We start from the raw sequence: 22,463 nt of genomic DNA, 5'->3' as shown, positions 1-22,463 counted from the left end.
ATATTATAAATGTGAATCCCAAATGCAGATTAAGAACTCCCAGAATAGGCCTACATACTACGGTAAATATACAAACTCACAAAAAAATATTATTTTAAGTATCTAATAACTATTTAATATAAATGAATAATGTATGTAGAAATGCATATGTAGAAATACCTTTACATTACAAATAACAATAAAGCAGTAGTTTAGTTTGCTGTAGATCAGGATTCTGATATTCTGCAGCAATGATAATAATAATCACAATAATAAAGTTTAATCGTACAAGTTGCTTTATCACAAGTTTTTTTTTATACATTCACATTTCACAACATAGAACAAGTACGTAGGAAACAAACCCCAAGAAACAAAAAGAAAGGAAAAGACACAAACCGCAGTGATGTGTTACAAGAATGTCCTTCTACAGAGAGATTTCATCATACGTGACTATATTATCTTAATAATTCAGAGAGAGAACCACAGAAATATCACTTCATTTCTATGGGATCTGCTTCTTGGTTTATATTAAAGGAATAATTCACCCAAAAATGTAAATTGTGTCATCATTTACTCACCCTCATGTGGTTCCAAACCTGAATGATTTACTTTCTTCTGTGGAGCACAAAAGACGCTCATTTGAATACATGCAATTATAATGAATCAGGACCGAAGCTCTCCGGCTTAGAAAGAATCATAAAGCATCATAACAGCAGTTCATTTGACTCACACACCATATTCAAAGTCTCAGGCTTGACAGCTCAAATCAACGTTCACTTTCATCATAATTGTAATGATATGTATAAGGGGTTTACAAACTATACAAACACACATGAAATATATGCATGCAATTCATTGATTAAATTATTAAAATTATATGTATACAGAATGGTAGGAATTGCTTTATGCTGATTTAAATTACGAATTTTATAAAAAAAAATTAGAATAAATTAATCAAATTAAAAATATATTAACAATATATTGAACTATTTTTAGAAAAATTACAAAAAAAAAAAATGTCTTGTATGCAAAATTGAGGTTCTGTTTTTGTGTGTGTGTGTGTGTGTGTGTTACAGAAAAAAATGACCTAGACATTTAGTCATAAGACACCCCATTTCTCCAAAGCCAGATATTCTTCTACAGAAGAAATAAAGTCATTTAGGTTTGGGATGACATAATGAAGGTCAGTAAACGATGACGAAACTTTCATCTTTGGGTGAACTTTCCCTTTAATATGCTGATGTGCGAGTAAATAAGATTATATTGAAAATGTCAAGTGCCATGCTGAGGAGAAAGAGAGGAAGTGCCGATAATTTCAGTTAAACTGTGTTATTTCTTTTCAATTATACTGTCCGAACCTGCAGGATCATCTCATCTTCTCTACTACCATTTTCTGGTCCCTCTCTCGGCTATATGTGCAATCTTTCGACAGCATGTTGTTCCTGTTGCTGAGTGGAAGCCCACGCTAACGGTCAGCGCTTGGCATCGATTTTGTCCGACTTAGAACAAAAAAAGTAAAGGCTGAATATGATGTTTTAATTAAACAAATTAGAAATTAAAGGAATGTTTTTGTCTCAATAAAAAAGCTCTACTGACAACATTTGTGGGATAATGTCACTTATCACAGAAAATCATTTTGTCACTCAATTCATTTTTAGTGCTAATTGTTATTGTGCCACAAACACTGTAAATAGAGACGGACTTTTATTGAATGCTAAATATTCCTTCAATAGAATAAATGAATACAACTTTACTATGTCTACAGATTAAATACATTAAAAAAAATACAAATTAAAGATCAAAAAATTAATCGTTAAAGAGAATTAGCTATCAAAATGTCAACGCTGCTATAAGTTTATCCAAATAGTTTATATCACTAGCCTTTAAATGTGTATTTGTCTACATGAGACCAATACTAAACACACCTCACAGTATTGGCACATGAGATCAATTCTCTAAATCCTGTTTTTAACTGAAATTATACTTTAGTTGTTCTGCAAAAGTGGATTTGAACATCTATTTCATATGTGAGTATCACCGTTTACACACAGTTTCATGATTGTCACAATTTAGGCAGAATGGCAGTAATATCTCATAACAGTAATACTGTCAAAACCTTGATGATCACTGGCTAAAATACATGACCAGAAAGAAAAAAGTATGGACACACTTGACATCCACACGTTTGATTGGTCATGTAGATCAGCCGGTTTTAGGCTTTCGTACCCTGGTAAACGTCCACATGCACTCAAACTGACACGTACACACACACTCACACACACTTCTGCTGAATCTATGTGATATCCCTAGAAAGGTTTGATGTTAATTATTAGTTTGGGTCAAAACCACTCAGTTTCTGCACGGGAGGAATATTCAGTCCTTGTTTTCCACCCGTCCTCTTCCAGCTTTACTCTTGATCTCTGAGCCCAGAATCCCTGAACATCATTCGGTCAGTCCCCTATCCTCCTCTCCTCCGTATAGGAAGCTATTCGTGCCAACAGGTTGGACATATTCCTCTGTTTTGTCCCAGTCTGAGACCCAGCTTCCTCCGGCTCCGCCCCCTCCAGTCCCCGCCCCATTGGGGTCACCTGATTGGATAGTTGCTCCGTAGCCGCCGCCGCCTCCCGTCGAGCGGTACAGCTCTTCCGTTTCATCCGCTAGCTCGTCTTCTCCCAATATACCGCATTTCTCCTCACTCGTGTTCTCAGGCTCCGCCCACGACTGCTTCTCTCCCGACGCAAAAATACCTGAAACGCATCAGCGGTGACATCATCACTATGATTTATGTGGACCGTTATTCATTTAGAAGGGGCTTTTGGATGAATCTCACAAAAATAGTCATAAAATGGCATAAAATTCCCAATCCCAAAGTCTGAATGTCTATTTTTAGGAACACACAAACATGATTTTTTTAGCCTATAATTTAAACAATTTTATTAATGAATTTATATATTAAAAAAAAATTCATAAAATTCATTAATACAATTATTAATTTGAATAAAATTAAACATGACATGAGGATTATTACTGAATAAATAACAGATTTTTATTTTATTTAATTTAATCAAATAAAAAATATTAATTTTAAAATATTTGTATTTTTAGATAATATTTTCATACATTTTCTTTATGCAATATTTTTTTTTTTTAAACAGACATTTTTGTCATGAGATTCAGCCTTTTTTCCAAAGTGCCACAAATATTACACGCACAACAAAATACATCAAAATTATTCTTTTTTTGGATCAATAACTATACATATTACATATGCACAATTAGACAGAGATGGATGGAAGGAAATGGACAGAAATATTCACCGTAGAAGATAACTCCACCATAATGAACAAGTGAAGCAATGAGAAACACATATTGCCACTCCTCCCGCGTCTACAGAGAGAAACACACAGGACAAGAGTGTATGTTCATGTGTGTGTATAGAGATATCTACTGTATGTATGCATGTGTCACCATAACATTTCAGATAATGTATGTGCAAGTGTATATTCAGATAATATGTGCAACCTAACCCTAATGTGAGAGAAATAAGAGCAAAGGGACGACGTGCATGAACAAAATGTGATGGCCAGGAACAGAAAAGAGAAGAGAATGAGAAAAGGAGCGGTTATATATTGACAGGAAACCAGAGAGATGGGAAATGACACATGATCTCTGTAAATGTTATAAGGAAAAGCATGAGCTTTTTAAACACAAAGAGGAACAGACTGTCTGCACATCCAGCACAGCAAACTCTCTTCTCCTCTGAGTCTATGGTTTACGGTCCATACCTTGTTTTTGGTCATGGCACCAACGATCAGAGGGCACACCATGCCCGAGAGCGTGCCCACGCCGTTAGAGATGCCCATCAGAATACTGGCGTAGCGAGGAGCGATGTCCAAATGATTCACATTGAACCCTGAAGGTTGAAAAGAAAAGAGCGAAAAAATATATTTTCGAAAGAAATACATGGCTATATTTAATTTGATCAAAAATTTGAAATTTTATTCCAATTTAAAATAATTGTTTTCTATTTGAATATATTGTAAACTGTAATTTATTCCTGTGATCAAAGCTGAATTTTCAGCATCATTACTCCAGTCTTCAGTGTCACATGATCCTTCAGAAATCATTCTAATATGATGATTTGATGCTCAAGAAACATTTCTGATTATTATCAATGCTGAAAACTTTTTTTTTTTTTTAAATCATATTTTTGTGGAAAACGTGATGCATTTTTTTCAGAAAGTAAAAAAAAAAACAGCATTTATTTGAAATGGAAATCATTTTTGAACATTATAAATGTCTTTACTGTCACTTTTGATCAATTGAATGCATCATTTCTCGCTTTTGCAAAGCAATGTATTACCTTACCAATGTGTTCTTACCTGAGATGGCAAAACCACTAAATCCAACAGCAAGGACAAGAAACGAGATGGCGACACCCTTCGTGTGAGAGAAACCCACCACCAGAAGAAACGTGGCCTCCATCCCGAAACCTACACACACACACACACACACACACACACAACTTCAGATGTCTCATTTATAGCAGCATCTGTGTACGTTATTGATTGAATAGATGAATGAATAAGCATATATGTATTATATATAATGAATGCGCAGGCTTTACCTCCACAGTTCATGAGTTTCCTGACGTTCGTGGTGGTCATTAAGTTGTGTGTCCTCAGGTAGTCGGCCAGCTGTCCTCCGATCGGCACGATGATGGTCATCACCAGATGAGGAAGAGCGGAGACGATACCAACCTAAACACAGAGAACAGCCACGTGTTTCAAGGATAAACTTCGGCTCAGATGCTTCTCCTGAAATAACACAGACTAATCAAAATATTATTTTTTTAATGGTCATAAAAAAAAATTGTTCTTATTATATTATTAACAAAAAATTATAATTATTATCTTTATGAACATTTTAATCCATACTAAAGCAAAATAACAATTATTATAACCCACACCAAGCAATTTTTATAATACTACTGATATAACTATTACAATGTTTATTGTTATTATCATATTATTAATAATAACAACAATGATTATTATTAACAAATATTATAACCCACACTAAGCAAAACAACTATTATTATTATAATGAATACTGAATAACCAACACTGACTAATCCAAATATTATTATTATTCAATGTTCATAAAAATAATTGTTGTTGTCATATAATTATTATTATCATTGTTATTATTATTATATTCAGTGTTCATGATAACAATAATATTATTGTTTTTGTTTTTATTATTATGAACACTGAATAACCAACACTGACTAATCACAATATTATTATTATTATTCAATGTTCATACAAATATTTATTGTTGTTTTCATATTATTTATTATTATTATGAAAAAGTATTATATTCCGTGTTCATAATAATAATAATAATCATATTTATTGTTTTTAATTTTATTATTATCATGAAGGCTGAATACACAACACTGACTAATCAAAATCTGAACAATATTATGATTATTCTGGTCTGAGCGCAGTCTGAGGTACGGCTGAGATCTCTTCTGAAACTCTAGGCTCTGATAGGAGAACTTCTCTCACCTTGCTGATCTCAAACTTAAACACCTCCTCGAAATACGCCGGCTGACTGATGAGCAGGAGGTAGAACGTCCAGCTCCGGCAGAAATTGGCCACGATGATGGCGTAAACGGGCATCGACGTGAAAAACTGGCGCCATGGAGTGTTAAATTTCTGCGTGAGAGGAGAAGAAGGAGAGAGTCCTGGTCCTCATGCTGCACGAGTTTCTATCATCAGTGTTTCAACATGCGCTCGTGTGTGTGTTCGTACCGTCACTGGGTTCGCGAGTCCAGCTGATTCCCCGATGGCTTCCTCGATGTACTTCCTCTCCTCCGCCGTGATGGTCGGATGAGCCGCCGGACTCTCGTAGGACACCAGAATCCAGAACAAATACCAGCAGATCCCAAAACTACCTGCAGCCAGAGAGATGGAGAGAAGAGAGATGGAGAGGAGAGAGACAGAAGAGAGAGACAGAGAAGAGAGATGGAGAGAAGAGAGATGGAGAGAAGGATAGAAGGAGAGATGGAGAGAAGAGATAGAGAAGAGAGATGGAGAGGAGAGAGACAGAAGAGAGAGATGGAGAGAAGAGAGATGGAGAGATGGAGAGAAGAGAGATGGAGAGAAGAGAGATGGAGAGAATGAGAGATGGAGAGAAGAGAGAGATGGAGAGAAGAGAGACAGAGAAGAGAGACAGAGAATAGAGATGGAGAGAAGAGAGACAGAGAGAAGAGAGAGATGAAAAGAAGAGGGATGGAGAGAAGAGAGACAGAGAGAAGAGAGAGATGAAGAGAAGAGGGATGGAGAGAAGAGAGATGGAGAGAAGAGATAGAGAAGACAGATGGAGAGAAGAGATAGAGAAGAGAGATGGAGAGGAGAGAGACAGGAGAGAAGAGAGATGGAGAGAAGGATAGAAGGAGAGATGGAGAGAAGAGATAGAGAAGAGAGATGGAGAGGAGAGAGACAGAAGAGAGAGATGGAGAGAAGAGAGATGGAGAGATGGAGAGAAGAGAGATGGAGAGAAGAGAGATGGAGAGAATGAGAGATGGAGAGAAGAGAGAGATGGAGAGAAGAGAGATGGAGAGAAGAGAGATGGAGAGAATGAGAGATGGAGAGAAGAGAGAGATGGAGAGAAGAGAGACAGAGAAGAGAGAGATGAAAAGAAGAGGGATGGAGAGAAGAGAGACAGAGAGAAGAGAGAGATGAAGAGAAGAGGGATGGAGAGAAGAGAGAGATGAAGAGAAGAGGGATGGAGAGAAGAGAGACAGAGAGAAGAGAGTGACAGAGAAGAGAGATGGAGAGAAAAGAGACAGAGAGAAGAACTCTGAACACATGTACCTGTACAAAACCAACAGATGAGCATCATGCCTCAACATTAGTGAGTGAGTGTGTGTGTGTGTGTGTGTGTGTGTGTGTGTGTGTGTGTGTGTGTGTGTGTGTGTGTGTGTGTGTGTGTGTGTGTGTGTGTGTGTGTGTGTGTGTGTGCCCTTGTTTATATTACATTGTGGGGACCAAATGTCCCCATAAGAATAGTAAAACCTGAGATCACCTACATTGTGGGGACCAGCCAGCGGTCCCCACTTTTCAAAAGGCTTATAAATCACACAGGATGAGTTGTTTTGAGAAAGTAAAAATGCAGAATGTTTCCTGTGATGGGTAGGTTTAGGGGCAGGGGCAGTGTAGGGGGATAGAATGTACAGTTTGTACGGTATAAAAACCATTACGTCTATGGAGAGTCCCCACAAAGATAGTGAACCAGACGTGTGTGTGTGTGTGTGTGTGTGTGTGTGTGTGTGTGTGTGTGTGTGTGTGTGTGTGTGTGTGTGTGTGTGTGTGTGTGTGTGTGTGTGTGTGAGAGTGTGTGTGAGTGTGTGTGTGTGTGTGTGTGTGTGTGTGTGTGTGTGTGTGTGTGTGTGTGTGTGTGTGTGAGAGTGTGTGTGAGTGTGTGTGTGTGTGTGTGTGTGTGTGTGTGTGTGTGTGTGTGTGTGTGTGTGTGTGTGTGTGTGTGTGTGTGTGTGTGTGTGTGTGTGTGTGTGTGTTTCTCACCATATACGTAGAAGACTGAGGGCCAGCCTGAATACTGAACCAGAATTCCAGCTAACGGCATGGCTATCACAGCGCCCGCGTATGAGCCTGAGAAACACAACCAATCACATATACACTCTACATACATCTATGCAAACTATACATTCATTCATTAAAAAATATGAAATATTAAATGAATATTATAATGGAAAAAAAACAATATTAATGATAATATCAATTATAATATTAAGCATAATTTTCATATTTATTGTTACTTATAGTTAATATGAACAATGAATAATGTGGGGGGGGGGGGGGCATTTTCCACAGATATTAAACTGCTAAGCAAAAATAATGACCTCACCACAGAACGCTGTTGTGGCCAATCGGCTTCTTTCCAGCGGCGGGGCCCATTTGGCCCAGATCCCGTGGCATGCTGGGTAAGATACACCCTGAGCAGAAAGGACAATAACAGTAGATGAAGTCATAAACTATAACCAGAGCAATACTGTGCTTCAGTCACACAATACCCAGATGAACATGCAGAGGTCATGTGACACTGTTGGGGAATGTTACTTACATCATATAATTTGTGTTTCTCATTGGAAAAACTAAGTTATGATATATATATATATATATTTTTTTTTTTTTTTTTATTATTATTTTACCTCCACCAGCCCCTGTAGTATCCTCACAAAAATCACAGCGCCGAAGTGCACCCGTGCTGCCGAGGGAATCATCATGTTCAGGATAGACGTGGACACGACTGCAAAGCCAAACACTCTGAGAAACAGAGAGAGAGAAACATCTACTGCATCAACAGTGTGTGTGTGTGTGTGTGTGTGTGTGTGTGTGTGTGTGTGTGTGTGTGTGTGTGTGTGTGTGTGTGTGTGTGTGTGTGTGTGTGTGTGTGTGTGTGTGTGTGTGTGTGTGTGTGTGTGTGTGTGTGTGTGTTCTGTTCGCTGTGGTTTAAACACTGCATGACTGACCGGTTGGCTGCAAACTTCTGACAGATAAAGCCTCCTGGAATCTGAGTGACAATATATCCCCAAAAAAATGATCCGTGAATCATTCCTACAGTCTCTGGGTCCCAGGTGAACTGAGCTTTCTGAAACACACAAACATTCTACACTTAATATAATCAACAAATTACAACATAATGCATAAAACAATACTGAAATCCTCCAATAACACGATTGCATTGCCTTAAATTGTAATATTGCTTTTATTAATGAAATGCACCAAATGAATCGATGCATGCACTCAGTAAAAATAAAATAAAATGCAAAATAACTAGTTGAGTCATGTGACAATACTGTAGTGTAACACTGTGATGATGTTTTACATACTACTTCAGTATGCAATGAGTAAATACTGCACATGCAACACTGTTACTTTTAAAAGTAACACATTATAATTTACTCAATGCTCATGAGAAATAAGTAATGTTGCATTGCTGCAAGTAACAAACACACTTGGTTTTTAGTTGACCAGCAGTGTTGCTTTTAAAATGCATCAAAAAATCTAATGCTCTGCATCAAATATGAGTGTATGCCAAACTGAAAGAGCAGAATCAGGCCTAATTTACAACATACACATTAGGTGTCAGCGCCACCTATTGGTCAACATTTGTAAAGTGCTCTCTGTAAAGAGTAAAGTGTTGTTGAGATACAGCCTCTGTTTGATGTCTAATTCTTTACACACAAATGGTTTGTCATATCTAAAAATCTTTTAATATCATTTGAGCAGCGTAATTGCAAGATTATCTGGACACAAAGATCTGAGGAACAACTATGGGGAGTTTGAAAATGTATGACAAATTTGCAGAAAATCTAGTAGGGTGGAAATTGTACATGAAACATGTAAGCTGACGACATTAGCTATGCTTCCATCCACCGTTTTTTTTTTTTTTTGCATTTAGGGATATCGCATAAAAAACGCTGGAGGCACATAAAGTGAGCATAAAAACATAAGCACTCAATTGAGGTGGATACATTTTTTTATTTAAATATGCAAAAGCTTAAGAGTCTATGATTGGATCATTATTGCAGTGAATATTATGTTTTTAACATGTTATATGTTTGGCAACAGTTCTTCTAACTCTAACTGATGGAGTGTGTAGCTTTTCATTTCTGAAACAACCATGTATGAAGAACATCATGTTCATATTCCAGGATGACAATGTCCAGATTCATCAGCCTCAGATTGTGAAAGAATGGTTGTGAAAATCATTTTCCCTCATGAATCCAGAGCTTAAATTCATTGAAAGTGTTTGGGATGTGCTGGAGGAGACTTTACAGAGTGCTGGACTCTTGCATTGACAACACAAGATCTTGATGAAAATAACATCACAACATTTAGTAATGTAAGATGGAAACACATTTACATAATAAATCCCTCAATGTGCAAAAAAAAAAAAAAAAAAAAAAAAACTCCCTTGACTTTGCCTCAACTGAGAATGTGATTGGATAACAGCGGAGCGGACCAATCACATCACAGCATCTCAAATGTTGGTTTGGTCGTTCTGAAACGTCTGTGATCAGAATGATGTGGTTTAATTCCCTCTCATGACAGCGATTAATGCATTTCCGCTCTGAAACACCAGTCATTTATGATGAAGGAATAAAGAGCCAGAGTGGCTTCACCGATTAAAGCAACTTCCATTTTTATTACATATATTTTGCGCCAATTTCCCAGGAAGTGACGATTTTGTTCTCTTGAACACATTGGATGGAAACGCTGCTTTATACGCAAATGTTTTATGTGATATTCCAAGTTAAATTCGCAACTTTGAATGGAAATATAGTGACGTTAAGGGTTCGAGAACAATGCCAAATTTGCATGGAAAAACTTGAAAATAGTTCTGAATTTTGGTCGCACACAAAATCCAACTTACCACGACGTATGGCTTGCCTTCTCTATAGACGGTGTGGTTGTTCACCATGCTAACCACGGCCACACCGAGGTTACAGCGGATCCCGAAGGAGATGCAGAATCCCAGGCCTGACAGGATAGCGATGATGTAGCGTCGGGGAAGGCCGAAACACGTGCAGTCCACAACCGGAAGATCCTTCTCCTCCTGGAGCTCAGGACGACCCTCCGCCGACAACTCAATCGTCTCGCCATTCTCCTGACGCTTCTCTAGAACCCTGACACACACACACACCAACACACATTATGCTCTTTAAACTGTTTCATCCACCACTAAAGCTGTGGGATGTCAGGATCAGCTGCCTGCGGGAAAGACAACTGAGAAAAATCTCTTTAATATCTCACTTCTTTCTCCCTGGACGGAAATGAGAGAGCTGGAGGCTTTTGCTGAAGACTCCTGAGGGTCTCCTGAGAAACAAACCTTAATAAAGGCTTAAAATGCTCTCAGATTGATCAAGAAACCAGAGTATCTCATCTAACTCTTATAAGATACACTCTGAGCTGCTGCACACTCAGTTATTATGGCTAAATTTAAGATTTACTGGATGTATTTGAACAGCATGTAAAATATTCATCCATTTGGATTACACAGTTTTAGCACAAACTAATAAATGTAATGTCAGTCATACATAAATGAAAAGAGTAACAGGTCAGATTTCTGTAATAGCACTAATAAACTGTTAAATATGCAATAACCAGGTTCATATAACTATTATCAATCAATCAATAAAATCTCATACATTTGAACTAATTGAATATTGCTTGTTCCACAGCTAGCCATGTCGACTGAATAAAATTTTTAGAAAAATCACCATGAACACATTAATGCTGATTCTAAGAAATTTGAACAAATGCATCCTGAAAATATGATTATTTAAATCAAATAAAATCAAAAAGATTTAATAATACGATTTTTTGAGTGCAGAAATCTTATGACTGACTATGCATCACATTAAGTTTATTAGTTTATGTATGATAAACTGTGTAATCAAAATGGATCTAAATTGTATATGCAATTCAAATACATACATCTTAAATGGAAGTATACATATTTTTGAGTGCACATTAATAATTAATTTGAATAGCCATAATTGATTTATAGCTCTAAACTCTATAACAATTTGCATATGCATCTGTTTGTGTTTGTGCTATGGAGATTAAGGAGAAACATCTCAGAGTAGTTTTAATGCTGTGAAGTTTCTGATGTTCACCGGTGCTCAGAAAACAAAAATAAGAGGCAGTAGTAAAACGCTTCCCAGTTCACATTCCTAATGAACCGATGCGTCACATCTAATCCAGATTAAACACACCGTAACATGCTATGAGAGCAGCAGTTTCCTTCCCAGAATCACATTAAATATTCATAAATATCTTCAGAAGAATCTGTGAGTGGTGTTTGAGTGTACAAAACTCCCAGTTTGCATTCTTACGCACTATTCTATGACGTTTTGTAGTATAAATAGTAGTGAGTTTTCCAAATAGAAAAAGTGCACTTTAAAAACCCGGATGATGCACTTCATTATCTGAAAAAATGTTGGACACGTCATGCACTCGACTGTCACAGCTTTAATTATGTAACAAAGGGGGAATGACCTTTTTTTACACAGTTTGAGTACATACAGTAGTGCACAGTGTATGGTGACACATTTGGGACACAACTTTAGTGAAGTAACAGCACAATAATTCCCTCAACAAGACACATGATTTGAGGACTCGTTCATGTTTGGAGGACAAACACACACAATCACTGTTAGAGGTTTGGGCACACCAATAACCCTAAATATAAGCAGGAATAATAAACTTGACTTAAAGACCACAAAATTTCACATCAGACGTGTCAAAGATCTGGCCTTTGGTACGGTAGTGAACGTCCATGTGAATCTCTCATCACTGTTAAGCACAGACTCTTACCGTCAGGTTACAGCACCACTGCAGCTGATGAAATAATCATGTTCCTCAGAGCCTGAATTATTGATCAAACCTTCTATTTTAGTCTTTTTCTGCCTCTCTTCTCCCTCCCCCTTCATCCATCCATTCTTCCTCTCTGTTCTCCTAAATCAGTTCATTCAGTTCCATATTTCCCATCTACACTAAAAATACTTTGAAAGCATTTGCGCTCAGAAATTGCTAAATTTCACAAATAATTACATAGAAACGGCAAGTAACACGTTGATTTAAACATGAAATTTTGATGTAGAAAGACTGAAAGTGTTCAATTGTAAAAAAAACAAAAACAAACAAAAAAAACAAATAGTGTTTTTTACAGTGTACGTTTAAAGAGGTAAAGAGAGATATTGATGTATTTGAGGACAATTAGATGCATTTAAACCATTTACAAACAAAACAATCAGTTTAGGCTTAGTCATTCAGATGTGTAGCAGTACTATGGCAAATAAATGATATTCAATTAAATTAAAAATAAGATGAAAATGAAAAGGCAACTGGAATGTTTAATCTGGAGCACTGTAATAAAAAACAAACTGAACAAAATAAAATAAAAAAGACCTAAATAGTAAAGAAATTAAAGAAAAATTGAACTAAAATTAAAATGAACACTGAAAATACAAAAATAAAAGTTAATTGAAAATATTAATAATACTATAAAACTATAAATAGTTTTATATAACACTATGCAGAGGAACTATGCCTATTATTATTTTTCTTATTAATTTTGGATGGACAGAAATTGTCAATTCTTCAGTGTTATTTCAGATTTACTAAATGTCACAAAAAACGAATTGACCTGTTTCTGGTCACTTTATGCATCAGTCCACGTCAGTTCCTGTTTAAATCTGTCAGAATAAGCTGCAAAGTGAACCAGACTTTCTGCTAGCGAGACACTTTTAATCTAACACTTCTTACGGCTTCAGTCCGCTGGAGGAACGTGAGGTTAAGTGCTCTGCTTAAGGCTCGTACAGCACAAAACACACAACAGTTTCAACCATCATCAGAAGAGCAGACGGTAACATGTTCCTATCGCAGACGAGGAGGGTGTTTTGGCCAGTATAATAACCTGTTGATCCCATTTGATCTGATTACAGAGGAATCCACACTCAAGTAAGAGAATTGAGCTTTTAAATGGCCGTTTATATGTAACAACATCCTCACATTGTGCAGGAAGAACTAACAGTTTAATGACACTGTCCAGTCCAGTAATAGCAGTCGTGACGTGGACGACCGTGATGACTTGTGGAAGAGAGAGAGAGAGAGCGAGAGAGGATTTAACTAGCAGCAGGTTAGTTGGAGATCTATTTCAGGCCTGGATTTACACATTAAAGACCGCTCAGAATCCAGAGAAACAGACAGAGAGAGAGAGAGAGAGAGAGAGAGAGAGAGAGAGAGAGAGAGAGAGAGAGTGAGATTGTGTTTTTCCCAGTATGCTAATGTGACAGATCAATGAAAGTTGATTTGATCCTCACAAATATAAACACTGATTAAATGAATAACATATTTATCTGCATATATATCATTTAAATACGAAGACTTTTTGCCCTTGGGGATAAATAAAAGTACTTGTACTTCTGCAGGAAACTATAAATGCAGAAAAGCATCAAACGCCTTCAATATTACTGTAATTATTCAATTGACATTGAAGAATCGATTATAATATTAAATATTGAATGTCATTAAGTATTAATTGACACATTAATAATTAACCGGTGTTCATTGCAAAACAATATTTAACAATTTACTGCTGAAACAGTAAAAACTGTCTTGATTGCTTGTTTTAGACAGCATTTAGTTCATTATCTTTTTGCTTTATCACAATATAGTTCTCTTTAATAAATCTTTTTCACTGAATTACAATCTAAAATCTATTACAGGTGCATTACAAGTGTTCTTTCGCACTATGATTACTGTTTGATTTTCTAACAAATTTATAACAGGAACATTGTGAGGGAAGTTTATATTATTAATTTTAAATTATTTTATAATGAATCTCAGAAGCAAGTTTAGCTGCCAAAAACTAAGGTATAGTGAACACATCGCAAAAGAACTGGGAGGATAAATGCAGAAAATCCTAAAAGTGCAGCTATAATAATATAATAATAATAATAATTTAATCTAAAATGTGGACATTACATATGGTAACTAACACTGTAAAGGGTATGATAAAAAAAATGCCATAGATACTGTAAAATATGCATTTAAATTCATCATATATTAGCCTATAGGCTACATTAAGGTCAAATATGTCTATACAATTGAACAGTACTTCTCAGACTACTCAACAAAAAAATGATATTACCAGGGAGTGTTTTAAATGATCAGTACGTTTAAAGTAACATAAAACACCCTATCAAGTGTATTTTCTAAATCTGGGCATCTTTACATGATGCCATGATGCAGAACGGAAGTGGTCACCTGACAGGTGAAATGTGACGACACAAACCGGACAAGGGTCGCTATTAATAGAGTCCAGTCGAGTTAATCTGGTCGCGTTAATAAAGTCACACTCACACACACACTTGACAAACAACTACACAAACGAGTATCTCTTCAATGTCTAATGTCACTGAAACAAGCATCAAAGCACTGAAAGAGTGACTTAAATCCTGTCTTTATCTTCTATGTGACTGTATTGCGTGTTTGCGGTCCTGTACCTCAGGTCACATGCTATAATCCCACCATCTCCATCTCAACATCTTATCTTTACAATATATGTTCTGATAAATATCAACTATTGGCTAAATAGTTTTGATCAGAATTAGACCTCATTCAGCTCTATTTTAAAGCTTTAACTACGCAGAATTAGACATTCAACTGTTAATATGAACACATAAACCGGTTTAAGCATTTCTTTAAAACTTTAATAAGAATTTTTTTGCGTCTTACCGGTTTATTCTTCCAAGTGTCTTGGCCGCTGCTGCTTTAAAGCGCTCAGGTCGGACCTCCATCCTCTACAACTCACTGCGGGACCGGGCGAGATCTGCGCGCTCCTGCTCTCACAAGCACTCACCCACCTACCCCTTACACACACACACACACACACACGCTAATACTATCCCTCGCACAGACACACGGGCGCGCATGCACCCATACACACACACACACATACGTAAGTGCTTTATTTAATGTTAAAAGCATGCAATGTGACATTTAGTGCTCCAGTTTTGTAGCTGTAAAAGCAACGATGGATAATTCACCTCAGATCTTGAAATTAAACAAATAGAAACAAGAACGTTCAAACTGTGAACAAACAAGTGTATTCTTTGACAAAGATTGTTTTAGTAACTCTGTAGCCTGTGTATTTTTAATAATCTTTAAATGGTGTGATATTTGTGAATTTGATACTTTTCCATTTTCTTGCGAGTGCCGTCGAGATTACTCTCTGGTGCTGTGCAATTGCCGCGAGACTCCGCCCACACGCTGTTCTGATTGGCTGACTCCGCCCACACGCTGTTCTGATTGGCTGTTGGTTTTGATTGATTTTGACGCATCTTGCAGTTGCGTCGCGTCTAGTGTGGACAGATAAATTATTTTTGATACGCTGGAATCGTATCGCATCGCGTCTGGTTAGGACACGGTATGTGAGATTATCATTGCCACACTTTGTGTTTGTTGTTCCAGCCGCGACATCGCAGAAAAATAGAAACCGTTTCTAAAATAGAATCATCGCGTGTTGCCGTCGCGGCTGGTTAGGACAAAAACTTAGCCTAGAAATCTAGACGCACCCTAGCGGCAGCAAAATGTATTTTGCACCCAGGGTAGTCTAGCAACTCTCCATTGACTTTCGAGCTGCAAAAACCTAAATTGGGTCAGGCCAATCACATCGTGTATAGAGTAGGCGGGGCGGGCTTAACATGATGACGACAGAGTTGCGACGGTTCCCTGCTACTTGAAAACAAAGAATGGCGGCTGCTTCTGGCGAACAGTCTATCGAATCGGCTTTGTCCGCGAGGACTTGGAGTTAAGTTTTTCTTTAAGAAAAGAGCAAAGAACGGCACTTAAGTCATTCTTAAAAAAGGAAGATGTGTTCGTAGTTTTGCCGGCCAGATATGGCAAAAGTTGAATCTATCAACTAGCTCCACTGTTGGGAAAACGCTCTGGTTGGTTGAAGCGCTGTCCTATTGCGTGCAGAGGGAATTTGAAAGACAGCCGTTTATCCCGCCCCTCGGATTGAGCCGTGTCTATGGTGAGTTGCCAGACCTAACATCTTGCCAGGCTAACAAAAACTCTGATTAACATGGAAAAGATAGGCTACCTTTTACCGCGCGTCATGTGTATTTAGGACACGGTGTTACGATAACGTTACAAAATTTAATTGTAAAAATCGTTGTAAATTTAAAAGAATAGAGTCCACACCACAGCTATAACGATAACTACAGGAACGATATGGTTGGAATTACTTTCAAAACGATTTTTTCCAGCCGATAATAGCCAATCAGAATCTCTCCTGCTTGAGCTTTTAAAGCGGCAAAATACATACCTGCAGTGTGCGCTTATAGGCTAATAAGTGTTTCTGTGGCTGCTAATATTATCATGGTTATCGTTTTTGGTGTGAAAGGGCCTTAATTCTTTGAGAAAAATTAAGTCCACACCACAACGATAAAGACACAAAGAAACAATATTGTTCTTACTGTAAAAAAAATAATAAAAATAATCCCCCTTACGAACGATAAAAAAAACTTTGACAGCCAATCAAAATCCATTCTGAGCGCGAGCATTTAAAGTGGCAGACAACAGAACTGGTGTGAATGCCTTATACATAATTCCACGTCCGGTGCCTCAAACATAATTCCTGGAATGACACTCCCGAAGGAATACCGGTGGATCAATTCTTGGAGAAAAGCCAGGGGTTCAAGACAATGAAACCAGCATTAGTGTCTAAACAACTTTATTTGCAAGTTGTATCAACGATATGTTAGATTCAGATAAACAGTTTTAACTAGACACGCTGTGGTTGTGTTTTGGGGTTGTAATGAACATGGAGGTCTGGTGTCAATGTGTGTCACTGTCCAAGGTGCTGAAATGAGATTAGAGTAAATCTGTAAGAGTGAAGAGCCGGCGTGCTCACACGACTTAAACCCTCCCTCTCTCTCTGTGTGTGTGTGTGTGTGTGTGTGTGTGTGTGTGATCGGGCCCCGATCCCTAACTCTGGCATACACGCACACTAGCTGTCTAATTTTAATCCACAAGGCAAATAAGATGCGAGACACACTTAGTGGACACAATATGCCACTACAAACAACTCAAGAACCCGAGCTGTGAATGCGCCAAATAGGACGGGATGTTTTGTTGGTCCTGGAACAACATTCCCATCAAACACACGGTACTTCGTCCTTTAACTTACCCTGAAATCAACCCGAACATGAGGTTTAACGTTGTCCCTAAAATGTGATTGTCTGTAATGTTGATCCAGAGACATATTATTTCTGTTTAAAATATAGTCTCTATTCCTTAGTCCTGAGCAAACAACGATCATTTTACATTTACTGAGTAATTGTAATACTGTTTCCAATATTAGAGATAACTGATCTAGGTCGTAATTGAAGCTAAAGGCCAATATTTTCTTAAAAAAATAAATAAACAGCTAAACAAAGATGATAATTTTTTTGTAAAGAAAGTGATACTTTTATTCAGAAATGACATATTAAATTGATGATATATAATAATAAAAAAAAAATAGTACAGACTCCAAAGTGTTTAATGTTAGCGGATATTATCATCCACTGATAATTCATTTATTTCAAAATACATAAATGTTAATTTATACAACTTATGTCAAATATTAATCTTAGAATTGTGTTATTTCATGATGCCTAATGCATTAATATTGTTAACCAAATGAACCTTAATGTGAAGTGTTACCAAATATTGTTTCCAAGAGCAGATGCAGACAAATTCTGTTCTGGTCATTTGAACTCTATTCCATTTGAATTCCATTCCATTCCAGTTCATGCTATTCAAATAATTACATTTTTCAAGAATAGAATAGAACTTTACAATCACAAAATCGTATATTCTGTATATTTATAGCAAAGGAAACAAATAGAATAGGACAGAAAACAACAGAACAGAAATGAATAGAATATAACAGACTAGAGAGGACATCAGTGAACAATAGAATATAGAAAATAAATGAAGAGAATAGAAAGAAGAGGTGAACAACAGCAGAGAATAGCGTTCTATTCACAACATCTTTAAGCAATGTAAAAAAATTATATTAATGAACAAAAAAAAGAACTAATAGAAAACAACAGAACAGAAATGAACAGAACACACAAGAGAAGTGAACAATAGAATAGAATAGAACATGTGTATCATTAAATCTTTAAAGAATGTTACATTCAGCACAATAACAGCAGCCCTGAGCTGAAATCTGAAGAGGGTATAAGTGTAAATGTTTGCAGCAGAGGTTATAGAAGCCGTATAATGTGTCAGAGGTCACGGCACTTTTGCATACAGCTGTAAAATGAACCCTCTCTCTCTCTCTGTCTTACACACACACAGGCTCAGAGGAAGCTCTTCTTCAGATCCTGGGCTGAGTCCTCAGGGGCGGCGTTCGGGACAGAGAAAGCGAATGATAGGGAGAACACACACACACACACACACACAGGCTCAGAGGAAGCTCTTCTCCAGATCCTGTGCTGAGATGGTCCTCAAAGGCGGCGTTCGGGACAGAGAGAGCGAGTGTAAGGGAGAACACACACACACACACACACACACACACACACACACACACATGGGCTCAGAGGAAGCTCTTCTCCAGATCCTGTGCTGAGATGGTCCTCAGAGGCGGCGTTCGGGACAGAGAGAGCGAATGAAAGGGAGAACACACACACACACACACACACACACACACGGGCTCAGAGGAAGCTCTTCTCCAGATCCTGGGCTGAGATGGTCCTCAGAGGCGGCGTTCGGGACAGAGAGAGCGAGTGAAAGGGAGACGCTCGCTGAGGAGGTGAAAGAGGAGGAGGAAGAGTGATTATTGAAGGAGTGTCGGAGAGAGATCCGTAACTCCCTCCTCCACCTTTCTCCATCCTCTGCTGCATCCATCCCTCCATCACATAACCAGAAAACACAGACGAGGACGAGCTGCTCAGATCCAGAGCGATATCTGACAGAGAACCACACAGATTATAACTCATCATTATGTGTGTATTATTAATTATGTGCATTATATATTATTAATCTACCTGGAGCTACTGAAAGAATAGTTAATGTACGCAAACATTAAAAAGCACACACAACCTTTAGGTGAAATAATCATTTTAAAATGAGATTAAACGTTTTATCAATACTTTGCAATAGAGAATTAATTCAAATGACATTTATTATGATAATTCTATTTTATAATCAAGTTTTTTTAAGTGCTTGTTGCAGCGTGACGGATTAGTGTCACCATCTAAAACAAGGTCTAAAACAAGGTCTCTAAAAAGTCTAAGATTTGGACAAATGTATATGTTTTGTAATGTCAATGATTTTATTTTGTGTACTTTATATCAGGGATCTACTGTAAGTAGTGTGTGTGTGTGTGTGTGTGTGTGTGTGTGTGTGTGTGTGTGTGTGTGTGTGTGTGTGTGTGTGTGTGTGTGTGTGTGTGTGTGTGTGTGTGTGTGTGTGTGTGTGTGTGTGTACCAGATTCAAGCAGCTGAGTGTGTGAATAAATGTTTTTGTTGTAGAACTGGTTGTAGATGCAGTAAACCACAGCCATCAGTGTCAGAGTTCCTACAGCAGCAGCGATGAACACGGCCAGCTTGTTGTTGCTCATCGCCAAATGAGCATCTGTCAGTAGAAAACACACACAGTGTTTATCTGGACCAGACCATACAATACAATAAAATGTAAAAAAAAAAAAAAAAAATCATGAAATAATGGAATGAAATAAAATAAAATAGCATCTAGGTGGTCATAATGAAATCTTTGAGAACAAACACCCATCAGATGATAGTGTGTGTGTGTGTGTGTGTGTGTGTGTCTTACAGGTTTGTCTCAGTGTGATGTGGTCATGCTGATCAGAGGTCAGTCCTGCTTCTTCTGCCGGGTCGGTGTTGATTTGATTCTGACCCAAACACACACTCACACACAGCAGAACCAGAGTCCACTTGAGCATCCTGCAAACAGAGAGAGAATCATTAGAACAAACAAACAAATGTCATTTATTAATACAAAATAACTAGTTAGATCCTGACACACATGATAATGAAGCACTAATGAGAGAAAATCCGTTTATCATCCAGAATTCTTCAGTGTCCTCTAGTGGCCGTGAGCAGAACAGCATTGAGTTTCATTCTCCTCTGGGACTCAGTCTCAGTTCATCCTGATGAGTACGCATGATTTTTCGATTTCCTTTCCTTTTGTAGCTCACATAATAACAGCACAACATTGACAATAACTGAGTATCAAATCGGAATATTAGAATGATTTCTGAAGGATCATGTGACACTGAAGACTGGAGTAATGATGCTGAAAATTCAGCTTTGATCACTGGAATAATTTTTTTATATATATATATATATATATATATATATATATATATATATATATATATATATATATATATATATATATATATAAAACCATTTGTTTTAAATTGTAATAATATTTCACAATATTACAGTTTTTCTGCATTTTTTATCAAATAAATGCAGCCTTGAGCATAAGAGACTTCTTGCAACAACATTAAAAACAATAACGTTTCCAAACTTTTGACTGGTACTGTATATACATATATACATACATACATATATATATATACACATATACATACACATACATATATATATACTATACACATATATATACATATATATACATATATGTATCAGAAATACATATGCACTCAATTCAACTGAATAATTTATATAGCATTCATCAAAGTTTTCAGGCAGTGATTTGTGCTTCAGATCTAAATCCAGCACTGAGCTCATGTTCAGAAAAGGCCGATCATATCTTATTGAGAGATGCACATGAGACTCGAGCTGAGACACATGTTTGCATGTCAAAATAAAGTTTCTGCATGGCAGGGAACAATTTACCTCCATAAACTAGAAATTCTACTACAAACATCATTACAAATTGTTACAAAACATTACACGTTTTATTTTTAAACATTAAACAGTCACTATTCAAATATTCATATATCTAAATCTTCTTGGCTAGTTTATGAATTATGCGCATCACTTATTCGACATTTATGCTATAGACACTTTCATTTCAGTTCAAAGCAGGCTAAAATATAGATTTAGTTTTAGTTCAAATTTCTCCTTGACAGAAGACAACTTAGGGTGTGGTGGGGTAAGTTGTGCCAGATGATTAGGATATTAAAACCTCATTTCTGTGGGTTTGTCATCAGGATTATTACATTTGCTAAAACAACAAAGAAATGATAATAATTCAGTCTGAAAGGCAATGAAATCCAGATGCGAGAGCCGCCTCTAATGCATTCTAGACCTATATTCTTATATCTTACTATTTCATTTACATAAAAATATTAAACTATCAGCACTAAATTTGGACTTAGGATCATGTGCAGATTAAACGTGTTCTTTATATATTAATTGAGAATCATCAAACCAGTGCAAGTAAACAAGATCCTTCCGCTTGTTGAAAGGACTGAACCTCTGGCCTGATCTGATGTGAAGAGGTCATGATGAAATAAAGTTCTTCAGCTGCAGGTTTACATCCTGATCAGCTCAACTAATAAATCTAAATAAATACATAATTCTAGAGTTCACAGCCAGACGCAGATCTCAGGAACAGCAGGTCAACAACATGCTAAAGATGTCTTTTTTTACATACCTTCCACACGGTTTCTGCTCTCAGTCGTTATGAACTTTTCTCCTCCAGTGATTCTTGTCTTTCAGCTGTGCTGAGCATCACTTTGTTTGTGGATCGTCTCTTTCCAGGGTGGAGATTCACACCATGACAACCAAAGTCCCAGGATCATTGAGCTCTCACACACACAACGACTGCACATCAACGACCAGCACAAAAACAGTCTAGAGAGGACTGTAGTATATACACACACACACA

General features: G+C 37.1%; 2 protein-coding genes across 2 annotated transcripts; both read right to left on the bottom strand.

Moving 5' to 3' along the window:
• Window positions 1-266: 266 nt before the first annotated feature.
• slc17a7b (solute carrier family 17 member 7b) lies at window positions 267-15,452 on the bottom strand. The gene is made up of 13 exons (XM_079862781.1): window positions 15,318-15,452; window positions 10,447-10,699; window positions 8,540-8,658; window positions 8,219-8,333; window positions 7,915-8,002; window positions 7,572-7,658; window positions 5,799-5,941; window positions 5,553-5,702; window positions 4,607-4,739; window positions 4,362-4,472; window positions 3,765-3,892; window positions 3,297-3,366; window positions 267-2,726 (listed from the first exon to the last, which is right to left on the bottom strand). Exons 1-13 carry the CDS (start codon window positions 15,377-15,379, stop codon window positions 2,422-2,424), a joined length of 1,764 nt encoding a protein of 587 aa, XP_079718907.1. The 5' UTR covers window positions 15,380-15,452; the 3' UTR covers window positions 267-2,421.
• A 2,678-nt stretch (window positions 15,453-18,130) lies between these two features.
• LOC307153388 (uncharacterized protein) lies at window positions 18,131-22,359 on the bottom strand. Its single transcript, XM_079862828.1, has 4 exons — window positions 22,230-22,359; window positions 20,412-20,542; window positions 20,067-20,213; window positions 18,131-19,545 (listed from the first exon to the last, which is right to left on the bottom strand). The coding sequence occupies exons 2-4, from the start codon at window positions 20,539-20,541 to the stop codon at window positions 19,292-19,294; spliced, it is 531 nt and encodes a 176-aa protein (XP_079718954.1). The 5' UTR covers window position 20,542; window positions 22,230-22,359; the 3' UTR covers window positions 18,131-19,291.
• Window positions 22,360-22,463: the final 104 nt, after the last annotated feature.

The sequence above is a fragment of the Squalius cephalus genome, assembly GCF_949319135.1.
Source record: "Squalius cephalus genome assembly, chromosome: 25".
Lineage (NCBI taxonomy): Eukaryota > Metazoa > Chordata > Actinopteri > Cypriniformes > Leuciscidae > Squalius > Squalius cephalus.
The sequence above is the reverse complement of the archived record's forward strand: the minus strand, read 5'-3'. Positions and strand labels throughout refer to the sequence as shown.